Below are 17,866 nucleotides of genomic sequence, written 5' to 3'. Positions count from 1 at the left end.
TATTTTTAAAAAAACTATTAGTATATCGATAAATTAATAACGAAATATTAATTTTTAGAGAAAATATCAAGATAATTTTTATAGGCGTTGAAGTAGTGCAATTATAGAAATTAGCAATTCTATTAAGTTATATGATATTATTCTAATTTTGAGCGACAACTAAATAATTAAAAGTGTCCTAAAAAATTATAGGAGAAAGAAGTTGAAGATCGGTTTTAATGTAATAGAGCCCATCTCATGTGAAGAAGCATTCAAAGCAATAGTAACATTGAATAATTTCTTGTCGTTTTGAAACAGTACCATGCCAGAACTTCTTTCAAAAACATTACAAAAAAGTTAGAGATGATATTCAAGTTGAAAGCAATTTCATGAATAAGCAAATCAACACCGGAACTTATTTTGCAAAAGCCTCATAGATATATTATATGTATTTAGAAATTTATGCATTAATTGGGCCCTATGAAAAAACTATTTTTTCACAAATTTATTTATAATTTTTCACGTTGGTCTCAAATCGAGGCAAATAAAATTATTATTTAGTTAAAATTATCAATTTATTAATTATTAATTTAACAAGATCTTACATCTTTCAAAAAAAAAAAAAATAACAAGATTTTATTTACGGTATTGCATTTCAATATTACCGAGGCAAAGCAGCATGGACCTCAGTCCCTGTATAATTGTAACCCGACATTAATACCATTCACCTATATTATACAGGTATATTTATAATACTGGCCCCAATTGCATTAAAACTATGACATCTTTTTACCCATTAGTTTTTGCTCTTTTTTTGTTTAGGTTTTTAACCTCTATAATTTCACCTTATGAACATGTAAACATGTTGGCCCCTTTTACTAATGACTACATCACGTTCTAAGCACTCGCCTAATTCTTCCCTTTAATTTACAATACTAGCCAAAATTATACAAAATTTCAAATTTACAAATCAAAATTGCTTGTAAAAACCCCGCGGGCCATAAACTTAGCCCAACGAAGAATCTCTACCCTTTTGGACGGCTCACACTCTTTACTTTGTCATTCATTATACGTACACACAATCAAACCTGGCCATACTGCAGCCCATGAAGCACCACTTTATCCAATCACAGATCGCGGACTGACCGGGACCACCCACCCTTTAGTCCAACGGGAGTTACAGCAATTCAATTAGTGGGGCCCAACCAAAAAAGCAGTAGTCTAATCCCACCACACTCGCGCTCCAGACGTGTCGCGTGAAATTCACCTCCCATTCCGCGCCAAATTAATAGGGGGGCCCATTGTCCCACGCGGTCGGTGGCCATGCACGGCTACCGTTTACACTCACCATGTTGTGGGAAGACTAACCCGGGACACGTGTCGGAAACTGTACGGGCTTGCAGAGCAAAAGTAAAAAAAATTACGACTCAGATTTCGATGGAGAAGTTGGGGGGGGAGGGGTGCTTCTGTATATATATACAGCTGAGGTCCCTTAAGCGTCAATCACACTATCATTGTCGCTCTTGAGACAAAAGGTGCTTGGTGGGATATTTTCTCATTTCTTCTAATTCTTATCTTTAAAATAAGATAGTAATCATAATTCTGCTCCTCATAAGTTACTTTCCTTAAAGAGAAAGAGAGGAAAATAAGATAAAGAAACGTATGGGTGTTGTGGATCATTTTTCCGATTACTTTGACTGCTCTCATGGCAGCTCCAAGCTCAAGAAACGCAGGCAATTGCAGGTATCTCCTTTTACTCAAGCCCCTTTTTTTTTTTTTTTTGGCTTTATGATTCAAGTTTTCAACTATCGGAACACTTGAAATGCTTGGAAAGTGCTTGTTTACTAGCAGATCGATCCAGGCTTGAGTTAGCTTCGGATCAATTTGTTTTGAAGCTTATTCAAATCTTTACTAGGCCTTTTTTTTTTTAAAAAAAAAAGAAAAATCTTTGTGCATAACTTCTGAAAACTAACATTTATAGGCTTATTTTAGGATTTTAGATCCGCAAAAATCACTTTCCAATTAAAAATCTAAAATTTTGGATCACGGAAGCTATGATTAAAAATAAAAAATTATATACTAACTTGAGGAGGTCGTAACTTAAAAACTGTAAATCGTATGGGACCAAACGTTAGAAAATTTAAATGGAATATCCAGAATTTTAAGTTAGATTGAAATTTTACAGTGTGCCCTTAATATATGTTGTTTATGGCCGTGTTTGGCCACCCACGGTCGCTTCTGCAAAGAAGCGCTCATGCAACCTCCTCGAAAATTGAAGGGCATTTTAGTCATTTAAGTTCATTTATTACAAACAGACAAACGTAGCTTCCTGCATCAGCTCCCCGAAACGGTGAAAGAAACACTGTCCCAGCAGCAGTTCCTGTCCGGTGGTCCTAGTAAAAAATTGCTGTGTGTTTATGCCCACGTGGGATCTAATTGCATGGTAATGTGTTAATTTGTGTGATCAGACGGTGGAGGTGAAGGTTCGGATAGACTGCGAAGGATGCGAGCGCAAGGTAAAGCGGGCCGTAGAGGGAATGAAAGGAGTGAAGCAGGTGGACGTAGAGCGGAAAGCCAACAAAGTCACCGTCGTCGGATACGTGGAGCCGTCGAAGGTCGTGTCACGCATCGCGCATCGGACGGGCAAGAAAGCGGAGATCTGGCCCTACGTGCCATACGATGTCGTGGCCCACCCTTACGCCCCCGGGGTTTATGATAGGAAGGCCCCCGCTGGGTACGTGCGAAGAGCCGACGACCCACAGGTGTCGCAGATTGCACGTGCGAGCTCCTTCGAAGTTAGGTACACCACTGCCTTCAGTGATGAGAACACGCAAGCCTGCGCCATCATGTGATGTCGTGACGACACGTGTGACGTGAAGTCTGTGCGATGCAGTCAGTATGTTTTTGTTTTTTGTACCTTTCAAGAATTGAAGCTATTAAGCTCTCTATTAGTTTTGTTTAATTGGTTTGTAAAAATGGTAATGAAATTATTATTGTAGTTTTGAGTATTTTGGGTTTAAATGAAAAAACATTTCGTAGAAGCAGTCCGTATTTTATGCTTAAAATTTTTATTGGTAAGAGTTGTTAACAGTTTAATTTATTTTATAAGTTACTTAAAATTATGATGCTTTTCTATTATAGATACGTTCTCTTGATTAATAAAGTACTCTTTCGATCGATGCGAGTGGATTTAAACTTTAGTCTTTTTATATCAATTTCTAATTTAATATTGTAATATCGTTAGACGATATTATCTGATTCAAATACCCATTTCTCTGTACTTGCTAGCGTACCACAAACCATGCAAGTTGGCGCATGAGCTTTGTACATGAGATCATAAGAATTGTTGTTAGAAACTGGCTTTGTACTTCTGAATCAAACTTTTGGCTGGGGGCGATGGTGCAAAGGGAAAATGAGACAAAAGGGAAAAGACCCAAAAAAACTACAGTTAAAAAGGTAGGGGGGGGGGGGGGGGGGGGAGTCACTTTCATATTTGGTGTGAATGGAAAATGGAATCATTCGATCATTGAATATTAAATTAGTGGGGATCATGATCATTTGATATGCTAAAATGGTCCCACGCCACTTCATATTTTTGTTTGGCAGTTGGCTAATGGCCACTTCTTGAGATGTGAAGTCAAGCCCATGTGACGTGTATTGCCGTATATATGAACAGATTTAATAAAATGCCAAAAATGGATGTATTGACCTCTTCTTTTCAATCCATATATACTCGCAGATTTATGAACTATGTGACGATTATGTAAATTCTGATTGTAATTAATATCATTATATTGCAAAATAATGTAAAAAAATTAATGAGTTTTGCATGTGTACGTTTATTAAGAGAGAATAAAAAGTTCATTGTAGAGATTCTTTTTCTGGAAGAAAAAAAAAAAGAAGGGTTTTCTTTGTTAGGGTAAAGCGCATGATTTGAGTTTTGCAAGAACTCTGTTTCGCAGGGAAGGTGACTGGCAGAAATAAGTCAATTTGTAGGCTTGTAATGAGGCTAAAATTTAAAGGGATCAATGAAAACTACTGCTTTTAGAAAAATAACGATAATTCAGACTATGAGAAATAAACATTTTCCTTTTTTTTTTTGTGTGTATGAAATACCAAGCCTCATCTTCTGTCTTATTAGAGGAAAAACAGGTGACCATACCCTCAAAAATCAATTATATAATGACCAGGATTCGAGTACATGTATAAACTTTAAAATAATCGTCAAATGTATGAACAGCTGACTTTGTTCAAATGTGATTTATAAAAATAATTGTCAGAACTCAGAAGAGATAGATCTGCTATGTACTTATTAGTTCATTGAACAAACTAAAGAACCTTAATTAATTGTGTAATTGTCATTGGGTGTAGCAATTATGTATGTATGTGTCTTCTATGTTATATAACCTTTTTTTTAACATATGTTATATAATTAAGTTTGTTGTTATTATTATTTATTAGAGTAATGATATAGTCACAAACTCTTGTATAAATTTATTTCGTACAAACTGATGTGGCGTTAATTTATTGGTTGAATTAAATATCTCTTGGCCCACATGATTTATTTCTATTATTTTATATTTTTATTCAACTAATGAATTAATGCTACATCAATTTATACAAGATAAGTTTGTATAAGAGTTTGTGGATGTATCATCACTCTTATTATTATTATTATTATTATTATTATATGGCTACATAAGGAACTAAAATGATGGTTCCACAGCTATTTTGTTTTTACATATTAATAAGGGAAAATATCAACCGTCCACTCGTTTTTTCCAACCTTTTCAAAAATACACAATTCCTTTTTTTATTTTTGGCCGGAATCCACCTAAAGTTATATTTTGTTTCATTTTTCCACTTCCATTTGGAATCCGTTAAGAAAACTAACGGAAACTTTAAAAAATGTCAATTTTACCCCCCAAAACGAAAATTATAATTTCACCCTAAAAATTACAAAAAATAATCAAATTAAATCTAATTATTTTCCCTATCGGTCAATAAAGAAATTAATTCCACAATCATCAAATGTAAGTTTTTTTTTTTAAATATGTCTGTAATTAGAATGCTAAATTATAACAGAAGTATTAAAAATAGCTAACCATCAATTGAATTTAAAATAAGTAGAGTTTTATTATTCATTGAGTTATAATCTCTAGTAGTTAAGATTTTTTTGTACTTCATTAACGCATCAATAATGATATTCATCATTAAATCTTATTATTTTTGGTATTTTTAGGGTGCAATTATAATTTTCGTTTTGGGGGGTAAATTGTCATTTTTTAAGTTTCCGTTAGTTTTCTTAACGGATTCCAAACGGAATTGAAAAAGTGAAACAAAATGTAACTTTAGGTGGATTCCAGCAAAAATAAAAAGGAATTGTGTATTTAAAAAAAAAAAAAAGGGTGAACGGTGGATATTTTTCTTATTAATAATTGTATTTCATCTCATGGATTCCTATTTAAGAAGAAACAAATGCATCGATTTGCTTTACTCTTTAAATGTACACATAAATTATGATAAATTTACATCTTTTCTTATTAGAGTGAGTCAAATAAGTCGCTTCTTAATATAACTCTTGCTCACACAAGGGGGCCTCAATTGCAAAGTTATGATAAAATTGGGTGCATTAATATTAGTAAATTGAAGTCCACAATACTTCATTTAAGAAATAGTTGCTGAAATCTGGTGTCTTCATCTATTCATCAACTCCTGAACCCGGTGGCAGTCTTATTGCGTCTGGTCTAAACTGGCTCTGAAAGGCCATTCACATTTGTTACAATATCAAAATCATTTTCATCACAAACTACAATTAATTGTCAATGAGAAAAGTTTTATCTTATTAAACTAATCTAAATGATAAAACTTGAATCATCGATTCCGACCGTTACAATGACCTTATTATATTTTATTAGAGCATAATTAAGTCCTCTAAACTATAGCTAATTAGCCATCCTATCCTATCGTATACAGAATTAATTATATATTCAAATTGCTCATCCCTGTCTATTACTATATATATGCGTATTGTAAAACCCAGTTTGTTTTCTTCCCATGCAAGTGCAACAGTTTGTCTGTATCCATCGATCATGCTGACACTTTTCAGAAAAAAAGATACTGACCAATTGAGTTGATTCTACTTTCGTCGACTCCTTTCATCTTTGTTTGGGTTAGATTTGCGCTGTAGCACAAAAGAAACGGACACATAAAAGAAGTCTTGGGTCTTGCTATTTACTGTTCGTGTCCTTGAGAAAAAATTGAAATGATTCTTGCTTTGAAAAGAATGGGCTTCATGGAGCCCGTTTGTGAGGATGCTTCTATGGGAGACGATGTGCAACTTAAAGCCGAAGAAAAAGTGTGCCCGTGATGGCTGGATCCGTGATATAAACTTGGCCCACTTCAATCCTTTGAAACTTTAGAACCCAAGATTAATTTTGCTTCATCTTTCTCTCCGTTCTTAACATCTATCATTTTTTAAGGTCGGATATTTGGATGGGATTAAGAAGAAATCTCAAACATTAATTACAAAATTTTATCTCATATTCTTATCTGAATCCGGGTGACCACGGGCTCAATCCACATTAATGGTTAGTCGAGCTATGCTGTGGGGGCTTTACCAACATCATTAGCACTAAATACATGCGTTCATCATTATTTAAATTTATGACTTTAATTCAAATGAATTTACCCATAAATGATTAGCTAATGGTGAGATCCATAGTTTGCTTCCCTGAAAGAAGGTAGATTTAACCTAAATTGGGTGTCGATATGGCTCAAAATGAGCTGGACTATAATAAGATTGATCCAAGCCATTAAACGGTCCATATATAATTACAAAATGGTTGTAATTTAAATGAAAAAAAAAAAGTAAGATAAATGAATGAATTCATTTAATACATGTATTTGAAAGGAGTTTCAAGGATCTTTAGCAAGCAATAACTCATTAGTCATGAATGCTCAACCACTATTCGTGATTCTACTATTTTTCTTGTTATTAACTAAATGCCTAAGATTGAAAAAAAAATCATATCATATTTAAAGAATTATAGTTTTAAAAAATAATTAAATAACACAAATCGATTTCTTTAACAAAACCTATCTCCATGAATAAAATAGAAATACTCATTGATACGAATAGAATTTCAAACGTAGAGGAACATGAAGCAATCAATTATGAGTTGTTTGTTAGACCAATTTTCAAACCTTTGATCTTTATGTAGACCATTGAATTTCTAGAATATATAATTGATAACGATTCTCGTCTAATTCAAGGCTTCTGACTTTTTATATATGGGGGAATGATAATCTCAACAAAACTCTTATCAAATCACCGCTATTGATTTTTATTTATTTTCATTATCGCCCACCTAGCTAGTTACGTTGTGAATATAAAGAAAGATACCCACTCTAGTTTATCTCATGAATACAAAAGGAATGGTCAAATAATAAATGAATAGGATGAAGAAGACTCCTTGAAAAGAATGGCCAAGCCATTTTTTTCCTTTGATAAAGTTGATTTGGTTGTTTTGCTTTAAATAAAAGTTAATAAGTGATGCCATGATATTCAAAGCAAGAAAACGTATGGTATGGTCCAAAATTTATGCAGTCAAAGTTGCACGGGAAGAAGCAGAAGCCAGAAGCAGAAGCACTCTTTAACTTTTTCACTTTTTCCCCTCCTTCCCCCAAAAGCACTCTCACATGAGTTGCTTGTGTCGGTTTTTGCCATGTAGAATGTGAAATCACCTGACATTTTGCATGGGTAACATTAACCGACTTGTCCCTCCTTTTTATTGAAAGATAATGGCAGATAGGAGATTTTTTTTTTTTTTTTTCAATATTTGATTTATTTATTGTAATCCTCGATCCCAGCCCTAAAACAAGTAAAAGAAGAAGAAAATTTTGATGTTTTTATTTTTATACATTTATAATCATAAGTTAAGTGAGAGTGTAATCGCAATGCATGGCGCAAAATTTGCTGCCACAACAAGTGATTAACGCATTTCAAAAGGAAAAAAATATGTATTACTTGCCACTATTATATTGTCCCGTACCATAAGAGAATCTCAGATTTTTCCAAAAGGGTTTTTTTCCTTTCGTCTCCATTATTGATTTTAATTTAGCTTTCATACACTATTCAGCACCTACTACCATGGGCCAGATTATAATTGTGATTGATAAAAATCTGGGTAAAATATTTTGAAGAAAGTTTATTTCATTATTTGCATCAATTTGTGTTTGATATCTTGTTAGCGACTTTTGGGGATTTATCTTACCTTTCGTATTTAAGTTGTTTGCATTATTTTGGTTTATTTAGAACTTGAATTTATTTTAATATTATTCTAAATAGTCCAAGAGACTGTTTTGGTATATGATAATCAAAGGGAGCAGTGAAACTGTAGTAATTATTGGGAAAACCCCGATTCTATTATTAATGGAGCTATAATTAAACTTAGAGTTCACTATTTTTATTAGAGTTCGTCAACAATAATGTAATTATTAACTCTTTTAAAATATATCTTTGTCGCAAATTCAAGTATTTTAACAAGGTCTTAAAGTTAACCATGACTATAAGGGCAATGGTTCGAGTTCCCGTGAACCCAACCTTCCTCAATTAAGTATGATTGTGTGGAGTTAATTTATAAGTCTTTCTCCCTTACAAAATGCGAGGAGAGTATGGACATCCCTCATCTTTAAGGGTACTTCATAATTTTTAAAGTAATAATATAAGTCTCAAGTTATATATCTAATTGTAAATATTAGTGTAATAATCTATTATAATAACAATTATAAATATTTATATAATATAATAGTGTGATGTGTAATCGGTATAAAAAAAAAAGTATTTTAACAAGATTCATTGTATGATCATATCTTCTCGAAAATTCAATATGCATGATATAATATTTAATCTCCAAATCCAAACTTTTCGCTTGACAGTAATTCAATGAAGTTGAAATTTTTCGAAACTTCGTTAATTTTCAAACTTGTAAACTCTATAAAAAAATTTTTTTTTTCTTCAACCAAAATTTATACTTAATTATAGGTGCATGAATGAAAGAGAATAGTTTAACGAATGAGGTGTGCCAATAATGTCATGCTTGTGTGGTAGCTCCCAAAACAAAACACATTCAAGTCTTATTATATTATATTTTGTGTAAAATATTTGGAGATGGTTAATTTTATCCTACTAAAATTAATAGATATCACTTATTTTTTTACTAATTTTATAATTAGTCTATAACTGGTATCTTGCATGCAACATAATTTTACAGTATTATTTTTATTTTTAAATACACTTTAATTTATATCTATTATAAATTAAATAAACCATATAAATAAAAAAATTTAAGAATATGTATGTCTCAACATGAATAAAAAACTAATAATAGGATTTTTTTTTATACTTTTCGTTATTTTTAAATATTTTTCTTATAATAAATATATATTTTATATTCAATATATAAATTATTAAGTAAATAATTCATTTATTTTAAATTTTTAGTGTAAGAAGATTTTTAAATATATATAAAAGCAGCCGCCGGCCTATTTGATTTTATTATGCATCTCTTCAAATCCATCCACCTCTCACACATGTTTCCACGTGTGATGCAGCAAAGCAATGTGTTGTCAATTGAATCTTTATAATTCAATCGATCAAACCATAACCCCACTAAGCAGTAAGCACAATTATTATTATTATTATTATTATTATTATTATTTTAGTACATTCATGCATGATGCATGCATGGCTGCTGCGAAAACACAGACAAAAAAAATAAAGGGAACAACCAAGGCAACTTCTTGTGAATGCAGGACTCATCACACCACTTCCAGTCAAGCTGAATATGGACGAAATAAATCAATTCTGATGACTTGACGCGTCCTTTATTAATTAAAGGAGAAGGGACACCTGTAGAAATTATAAAGCTCCGCCTAATTAATTAATATGCAAGTTAATATAAAACAATTATGTGGCTCCAAAAATAAGCGCACATACAGGTTTTCATTATCAACCCTTTTTGTCTTTTTAACCTACATATATGGCAAACCGGCTAGAGCTACTCCCTCACATATGTGAGGAAATGGGTTCGAGTCTCTGCAGTCACATTATAGAGGTTTTATTTATATTTTCTTTTTTAGAGTCACAGAGCTCGAGTGAAGGCAGTCTTTCTCCCAGGATGGGAGTTTGACGTCCCTCGAATATTTGAGAGAGTTACAAAAATCTGAGCAGTGCCATATCAGCATTAATGTCCTCGAATATTTGAGAGGGTTACAAAAATCTGAGCAGTGTCATATCAGCATTAATGTTAATAGATCTCAGTATATATATATGATTGTACATATCAGTTATACTCTCATGTAATATGAGTTATAATATGAGTTGTAATTTGAACAATAGTCTCATGTCATCAAAAAAAAAAAAAAAAAACCTACATATATGGCATGAGATTAGATTGATCATTGATGCATATGCATTTCTAAGAGAATGTCTCTATGTTTATTCTTGAAAAGCTAGGCTTAAACGTACGAACCTGCGTGTTTATTGCTGAAGCGTTAGAGATAATTAACGTGTAGAATATGACAATCCTACAAATCCGAGTCCCCTTTTCCGTTTATTAATTAAAATGGATAGAAGCAGCCTGATGATCAATTATGGAATTCATTCATTTAACCAAAGCAACATGGTGGCCCATATGGGCACGAGCTGCTTTTCGGGTGGCCGAATGACTGTAATTGGGTGAGTGAGTTTTGGTTTGGCTGTTCAAGTCACAAATGGTGGCACCACAATCAATATCGTGGGCCACGAAGATTAATAAGTCCTTGGTGCCTTGGTGATCTCGCAATAACTTGTTAAACCCACCGTCTCATTTCGTCTCTTTCGAAGTCTTCACATGTATGTGCGATCCGATTCGATTCTTTGGATGACAAGAAGTTATAATTCTTAATTAAGCTCCTGGCTATCATCTGTTTGTTGAATTTGGTCAGCTGTTCATGAAAGTTTTTTCAAACAATTAGGTCAAAACAGTGTTAAATGAGAAACTTCAATGTAATAATAATGAGCACTAGCCAGCCTTGACACGCCTTGGAAATTATTTAATTGATTGAGCTTTGATATATACATAAAGTCTTTCGACAACCCTTTAAATTCATCTTGGGTAGCTTGAAAATTACTTAATGGTGGGGTTTATCAGTAACCACACGGTTTAATTTTCACTTTTTAATCATGCTTAATTAACAAACACATGCTTCTTTGAATTGACCCGATGTTCACTACATATTTGTCATAATTTTATCCGCGTATGTTAATGGAATAATGATCTCTGTTTCCACTATGTACATACAATATTAAACTGCCTTTTTCCCCCCCAAATATTACAATAATTAAATCTACATATAGTAAATGTCAACAGAAAATCTTATAGATTGACACTATTATGTCCTGCGATCCAAATATCTAGATGGATCAACATCTTGGATCAATTTTGTTGTGGCATATATAACGTAGATATAGATCTATTTCTTAATATTTAGAAGAAAATTAATGATTGTAATTTACAATTAGAAATCTACTAGATTTCATTACTTAATTATGTTGTGTGCAGTTTAGATATCTAATTAAGTATCCCACTATGTGTACAGTCTACTTTCTAAATTAATTATATCATGAAATAATTTAGATTTTTAAAATACGAACAGACCGAATCTACATCTTAATATTTTGAAGAAAAAATGTAATTAATCTTCTTCCACAATTTAATTTATGTAACCATTCGGCTCAGCCTGAGTGGCCAGGGCTGCTGCCCTCCAAATTGGAGGGCAGCAGTTCGAACCCCCACAAAAACATTGTGGGGGTATTTTCTTTCTCAATTAATTTGAGTGAAGGTAGTCTTCTCTATTACCCATGAGTGAGGAGTATACATCCCTCGAATATTTGTGAGGGTTAAAATCTGGGCAGAGCTCCATTAACATTGATGTAAGTTGGTCCCAGTAATTGTCTGACTTGTACATATCAGTTATAGTCTCATGTAATATGAGTTGTAATCTGAGCAATAGTTTCATGTAATAAAAAAAAAAAATTAATTTATGCGAAAGAAAAAAAAAGAAGAAAAAAGCCTAGTGGGTGGCTGGCTGCCTTCCCATCTATAAGCCCTGTTTATTAGGGATTAAGTTTCACATTTCCACAAACACCAATATAAGGGCAAATCATTATGACAATGAAAAAGCACGAAAGCACTTGGAAAAACTAGAAAGTCTTGCTTGCGGGCTCTTTTAATATTAATTTTCATTTTCATTTACCCCCACCACCATCTGTACACATGCAATTGTGGGGAAAGGGGATTGCGTTGGTATTATGGGGGGGAAGTAAGACCCAGGTATGTACGCTTACATGAGTACATGACTTTGCCAAAAGCATAAAAACAAAGGGGAAGTTGTTGGGAAGTTGCAGCGAGAGAAGTGCTTTTTTCAGCAGCAAATACGAGAAAAAGAAAATGTATATACACACACATGCACGGGCTTCGGAATTTTGCCCCATGCACCACCACCACCTTTCACATCCTTTTTTTTTTTAATTAAAAAATAATAATAATAATAATAATAGAGAGAAAGTGTTGGTGTGTTTTCACATGGATTGCACCATTGAATTTCAGTTGCAGAAGCTGAGAAGATGGTTCATTGAGTCATGGTTGGTGGGCAGCACATGGGGCCACGCTCACCACCATACGTGCTGTGGACTTTTGATAATCGATCGAGTTAGCTTTCTTCGTTGCCATGTTTCCTCTTTGCTTCCTCAGTTCATTGTCATAAAATATTATTCAAATCAATTGCCCACCGGAACAAAAACGCATGAGGAAACTTTTATAGAATTTAATAACTCAAATTTTGGGTAAATTACGAGTGTGGCTCGCTTATATAATTTTTTTTCCCTTAATTTGTTGGGTAAAAATTGATATTTTAGGCATAAATGTCCTTAAATAATTTGTCATAGTAAACAAACAATTAACATTTAAATTACCTACCAATCGTCATGGGTTGAATCTTAACATTTGAATCATCCATTTTAACGCGATTACTAAAAGACATTTGTCAATAAAATGTCTAGTTTAGGTACTAGAGTGAAAAGAACAATAAGAGAAGTAATATATTATATCATTTTGCAAATTAATTTTAAACTATTTCTATAAATTTCCCGAACAAAATAAACCGAAACCCCATTTTGATTTGCCTTTTCAACAAAAAGATGTGACCGTTTGCGATTGAATTTCAATATTTATATTGATGTTTATGTAAGACTAGGGAAATGTTTTTGCAGTATATCGCATGCTTTGGACTTTATTTGCACTTGTGGAGCCCTATAATCTGCGATGACATGGACAAGTTTCCGTGATTTAGGATCCATTATTTTCAAATTTCAAATTTCAACCATCCAAGGTGGGGTGTGGTTGATTTGATTTTTCAAATAAATAACGAGAGGTGTATAATGTGATATATGTTGCTTGGCTATTGGCAATTAATTTGGTACCATCTATGACCGTTTTCTAGATAAGGTTCATAAGTTTGATCACATAAGCAAAATAAAATTTAAACATGTATAATCTAGATTAATTTCAAGAAGATAATAGAATGATAAGGAAAAGAATTCCACAAAAGGCGAAAGGGAACAAAACAGTTTAGAATTTTTGTTGCTTGATGATTCATTTGACACAATCAAGTGGGTAGGTGTTGGATTAGTAAAGTCAATAAGGCTATATGCATAAATGCATTGCTTTCTTAATTAGGGATAACTAAAAAATGAAAATTAATACCACCCATATAAGACCGTCTTTTTTTCTACTAACAACGAAAGCGATTGATGTATGCATGCTGCTGAGATTAACATTTTTTTTTTTTTTTTTATATATGGGAAAATATATAGATGAGCGAAGCTAATTTGTGCATGACATACGTACGTGGTTGGCGGGTTGTAGTTGAAATAATAGACTTGTTTTTGTATGTGTCACAAATGATTAATCATCGTGATAGAAAATTAAAGGACCTGTTCTCCTTTGAGCTATGGCAGCGTATCTTTATAAAAATAATTAAAACGCGTATGCTTTTGGACCGCTATTTGAACTCATAATGAAGTTGTTAAAAAAAAAAATTAAAAATTAAAGAATTGGTTTGTACATACATGCATAAAAGTTCAAAACGTCAAAGCCAAATGAAATTGTAATTAATTGAAGGAAGAAAGCTAATAGAGTAACAACTCTCACATTGTTTTTGGATTGATGGGACTTAATTTTGAGAGACTCCACACAAGCATCGTCATCCTTTTGTGCTATCCGTAAGCAATAAACAAAATTAACAAATAGCTAGTAATATATGGCATTAAACAAGCTTTGATTGATCGGATGGTCGGTGTGCTAAAAAGGACTTTGAATTGTGCTTCTTAAATAGCCATCTAATATATTTTTTTTTTTTATGGGCAAGCAAATTTTGTAGTGCATATTGACTGTATCTTAATGGCTCTTAATGGAATAATTACAAAGGGTTCATTTCTTTAACTGTAATTATTAAGATGGTGGAGCCAAAACTATACAATAAAATATTTTGAGACCGGCCAGCGATGACGAGATCCATCAAATTAAAATGGCTTAGCATCCAATCTTTAATTAGCCCTTGCTTTCAATGCTTGCAATAAAGCTTAGCTTTTACGTTATAATTAATTATCATTCTTATTCCTTTTGTAGGCATGAATTCTATTAACTTTAAACGTTAAAGGGGAAAAGACATTTGTTAGGAATTTAATTATACCCAAAAAAGAAAAGAAAAGAAAAAAAAGCTTCAAAGTAAAAGTGAAAATCGTTCATGTTGTTGATGAAATTGTGCATTATTATCGTAGATGATTAATCTGAAGTAATGAATGCTATCAAATAACGCCTTGAGATGATTAACATATGAGGTTATATTATAGATATCCTTAATCTAGATTTATTTACTTTTAACACCAAGAATAAGAAGAATTCTATTCAAAATTAACGTTCCCTTACAAGTATTTTCAGAAACGGGTACGATTAAAAATTTCAGTAATTTTCTTCAATTATGAGAACAGTTTTTGATTCAACATCAAACCCACTTTAAGAAGTTAAAAACAATTAAAGTATAACTTAAATTTAGTAGATTTTATGCTCAAGAAGTTAAAAACAATAAAAGTATGACTTCAATTAGTAGATTTTATGCTAACTTTAACCCCCCCTAATTTCCTTCGTAACAAATACGTTTCGGAAACAATAATTATGGTAAATACACCTCTTAATCCTTGTTGTCTTATATATATTGAGGATTAAAGAAAGTAATTAAAGAGGTCAAAAATTGCCACGCCTAATCCAATTTTATGAAGCATTAACCACACGAAATCCTAACTTAACAATGATTAAAATAGTTTAATATTAGAATCATTTATTACCAAAACTATATAAATCATCTTTAAAATAAAAAAAGAATTTTGGGGAAACTACAAAAGTTGTTTAAAATTAAGACTAATTAATAAAAATAGCTCACTTACCGAATTTTCTCACTTTAGAACCCGAACTAGCGTTTCAAACATAAATACCCACAAGTAATTTGTATGCTAAATAAACAAGAAATTCGTCGAAAATTATGATGGAGTTAATATTTATGTCCCCAAAATTATGATAGAATTAGAAACGAAACTTCCAAAATTATTTATTTATTATACTCCCATAATAAGGAAAAAGCAATAAATAATCCTATTCTTCAGGCTTTCCAGATGACCAAACTGACAAAATCTGTGATTCTCTCTCCAAAATAAGAACTGACTTATTCAGAAAGAAGAAAGGACTACGCTCTCATTCATTGCCCACACCCACTTGGAATTGAATTTCTTATATTTTATTCAAATCAAGAAACACACACAAAAAAAAAAACAAAAAACAAAACCAAACCAAACAAACGCCTCTGAAATCTCTGACCCGATAGTTTAGTCACAAAATCTGCATGTGTACGTTGTTGCTTTGCTTACTACATCCCATACACCTCTTTATTACTTACTTTATACGATAAACAAGAGAAAAGAGACTCTCACTCCCCCATTAATTAATTTATTGTTTTTTAAAGCATTTGTTTATTTATCCCACATTCACACCTCAACATCACCACCTCTCGTATAAATACACACACGCCCCATGCCACCACTCCCCTTGTGTTCTTTAAATGTTCCTCAAAGCTAACATCAGTATACTCGCAGCACCGTCATCATCATATTCATAGGCCGGAGAGGAAAGAAAGAAAGGAAGGAAATCGCAAGTTCTTAAAAGCTTTTTACGGTTGATGAAGAAAAGATACCCGTTTGATGATTTGTAAAGGTTAAGGGATTAGAAGAAGAAGAAGGAAAGGTTTTGCTTTGTATTGGTTTTTGATCTTTGGTTGAGTAATTTTTTTATCAATGGCTATACAAGCAGCACATGGTTATTCAGAGAATAATATTGGTTTAGGGTTAGGATTTGGGTACGGGATTAATCCATTATTGGGTGGTGGCGGCTCCTCCCCCCAAGATTTGATCGTGGACAATGCTTGTTGTGGTGTTGGTGTTAATGGGTCCAATGGGTTTTGTTTCGATATGCAACCCCAAAAGCTGCGGCAACATCCACAACACATGCAGCAGCAGCAGCTACAGCATCAGCAACAGAGAAATCAAAATTTTGACTCAATGCCATTTTCTCAAAGCCTAGCTCTTCAAGCTGAGAAGCAAAGACAGGAGATTGATCATTATATTATATCACAGGTCAGAACTTGAAAAAAAAAAAAAAATCTGGGCTTGTTTAATATTTGCTTTCTCAAAGTTTTTGCCCCTAAAGTTTACGACTTTACTTCTTTTGTTGTTATTGCACGCGAAATTGATTTTTTTTTTTTTTTTGTTGTCTGTGGGAACAGAACGAGAGATTGAGATTGGTGTTACAAGAACAAAGAAAGCAGCAACTCGAGGTGCTGCTAAAGAAGATAGAGATAAAAACGTCAGCTTTACTGAGACAAAAAGATGAAGAGATAGCGAAAGCAACAAATAGGACAATGGAGTTAGAAATTTTGTTAAAGAAATTGGAGATGGAGAGCCAAGCATGGCAAAGAATAGCGCAAGAAAACGAAGCAATGGTGTTTTCACTCAATAACTCATTGGAACAATTGAAAGAAAAGGCCTTTTGTTGCTTCAACAATGGAGTCGAAGATGCAGAATCCTGCTGTGATGTAGAAGAAGAAGAAACAGAGCAAAACAGAGTAATCGGCATCGGTTTTGGTGAAAGTAATAATAATTATAATTACAAAGGAGCAGCGGAAACAGAGCAAGAACAGAGATCAACGAAGATGGTGATGGTTTGCAAAGGCTGTAACTCTAGGGATTCGTGCGTTTTGTTCCTTCCTTGTAGGCACCTTTGTGCATGCAGAGCATGTGAAGCTTTTCTTGATTCTTGCCCTGTTTGCTTAACACCAAAGAAGGCTAGCATAGAGGCCTTAATTTTCTAGGAAAGTGCAAGATTTTCCGGGAAATGAATAGAACCCATCATCCAGTTTCATGCAATCAATGTTAAATGTTATTATTATTATGTTATTAGATTGTTAGGCTTCTTGTACCTATAAGCTATAGCTAGGTTTTTTTTTTTTAATCTTAAAAAAGCTTTTAACATTAAATTAAATTTGTTGTTACTTGAAACAAAACAGGTAGTGAATGAAATGAACAGTAACTTTAAACAGAAGAGATCGTGGGATATCATCTCTTTTAATTTTCCAATAGTGGGATGATTTGTTTACTCTTTTAAGCTTATTTTTTTTGTCAAAAATTTTGGCACAGGCATTGGCCTTGCTGCCTGTGTTTGTGCAGCAGCAGAGACAG

At 32.9% G+C, this 17,866-nt stretch overlaps 2 protein-coding genes across 2 annotated transcripts; both read left to right on the top strand.

Annotated features, from left to right (window-relative positions):
* The first annotated feature begins 1,474 nt into the window (after positions 1-1,474).
* Positions 1,475-3,030, top strand: LOC18033648 (heavy metal-associated isoprenylated plant protein 26). Its single transcript, XM_006422528.2, has 2 exons — positions 1,475-1,722; positions 2,448-3,030. Exons 1-2 carry the CDS (start codon positions 1,642-1,644, stop codon positions 2,829-2,831), a joined length of 465 nt encoding a protein of 154 aa, XP_006422591.1. The 5' UTR covers positions 1,475-1,641; the 3' UTR covers positions 2,832-3,030.
* A 13,079-nt stretch (positions 3,031-16,109) lies between these two features.
* On the top strand, positions 16,110-17,548 carry LOC18035559 (probable BOI-related E3 ubiquitin-protein ligase 3). Its single transcript, XM_006422527.2, has 2 exons — positions 16,110-16,765; positions 16,915-17,548. Exons 1-2 carry the CDS (start codon positions 16,427-16,429, stop codon positions 17,497-17,499), a joined length of 924 nt encoding a protein of 307 aa, XP_006422590.1. The 5' UTR covers positions 16,110-16,426; the 3' UTR covers positions 17,500-17,548.
* Positions 17,549-17,866: the final 318 nt, after the last annotated feature.

The sequence above is a fragment of the Citrus clementina genome, unplaced genomic scaffold (genome assembly GCF_000493195.1).
Source record: "Citrus clementina cultivar Clemenules unplaced genomic scaffold, Citrus_clementina_v1.0 scaffold_8, whole genome shotgun sequence".
Classification (NCBI taxonomy): Eukaryota; Viridiplantae; Streptophyta; class Magnoliopsida; order Sapindales; family Rutaceae; genus Citrus; species Citrus x clementina.
This window is presented reverse-complemented; position numbering and strand designations above follow the sequence as displayed.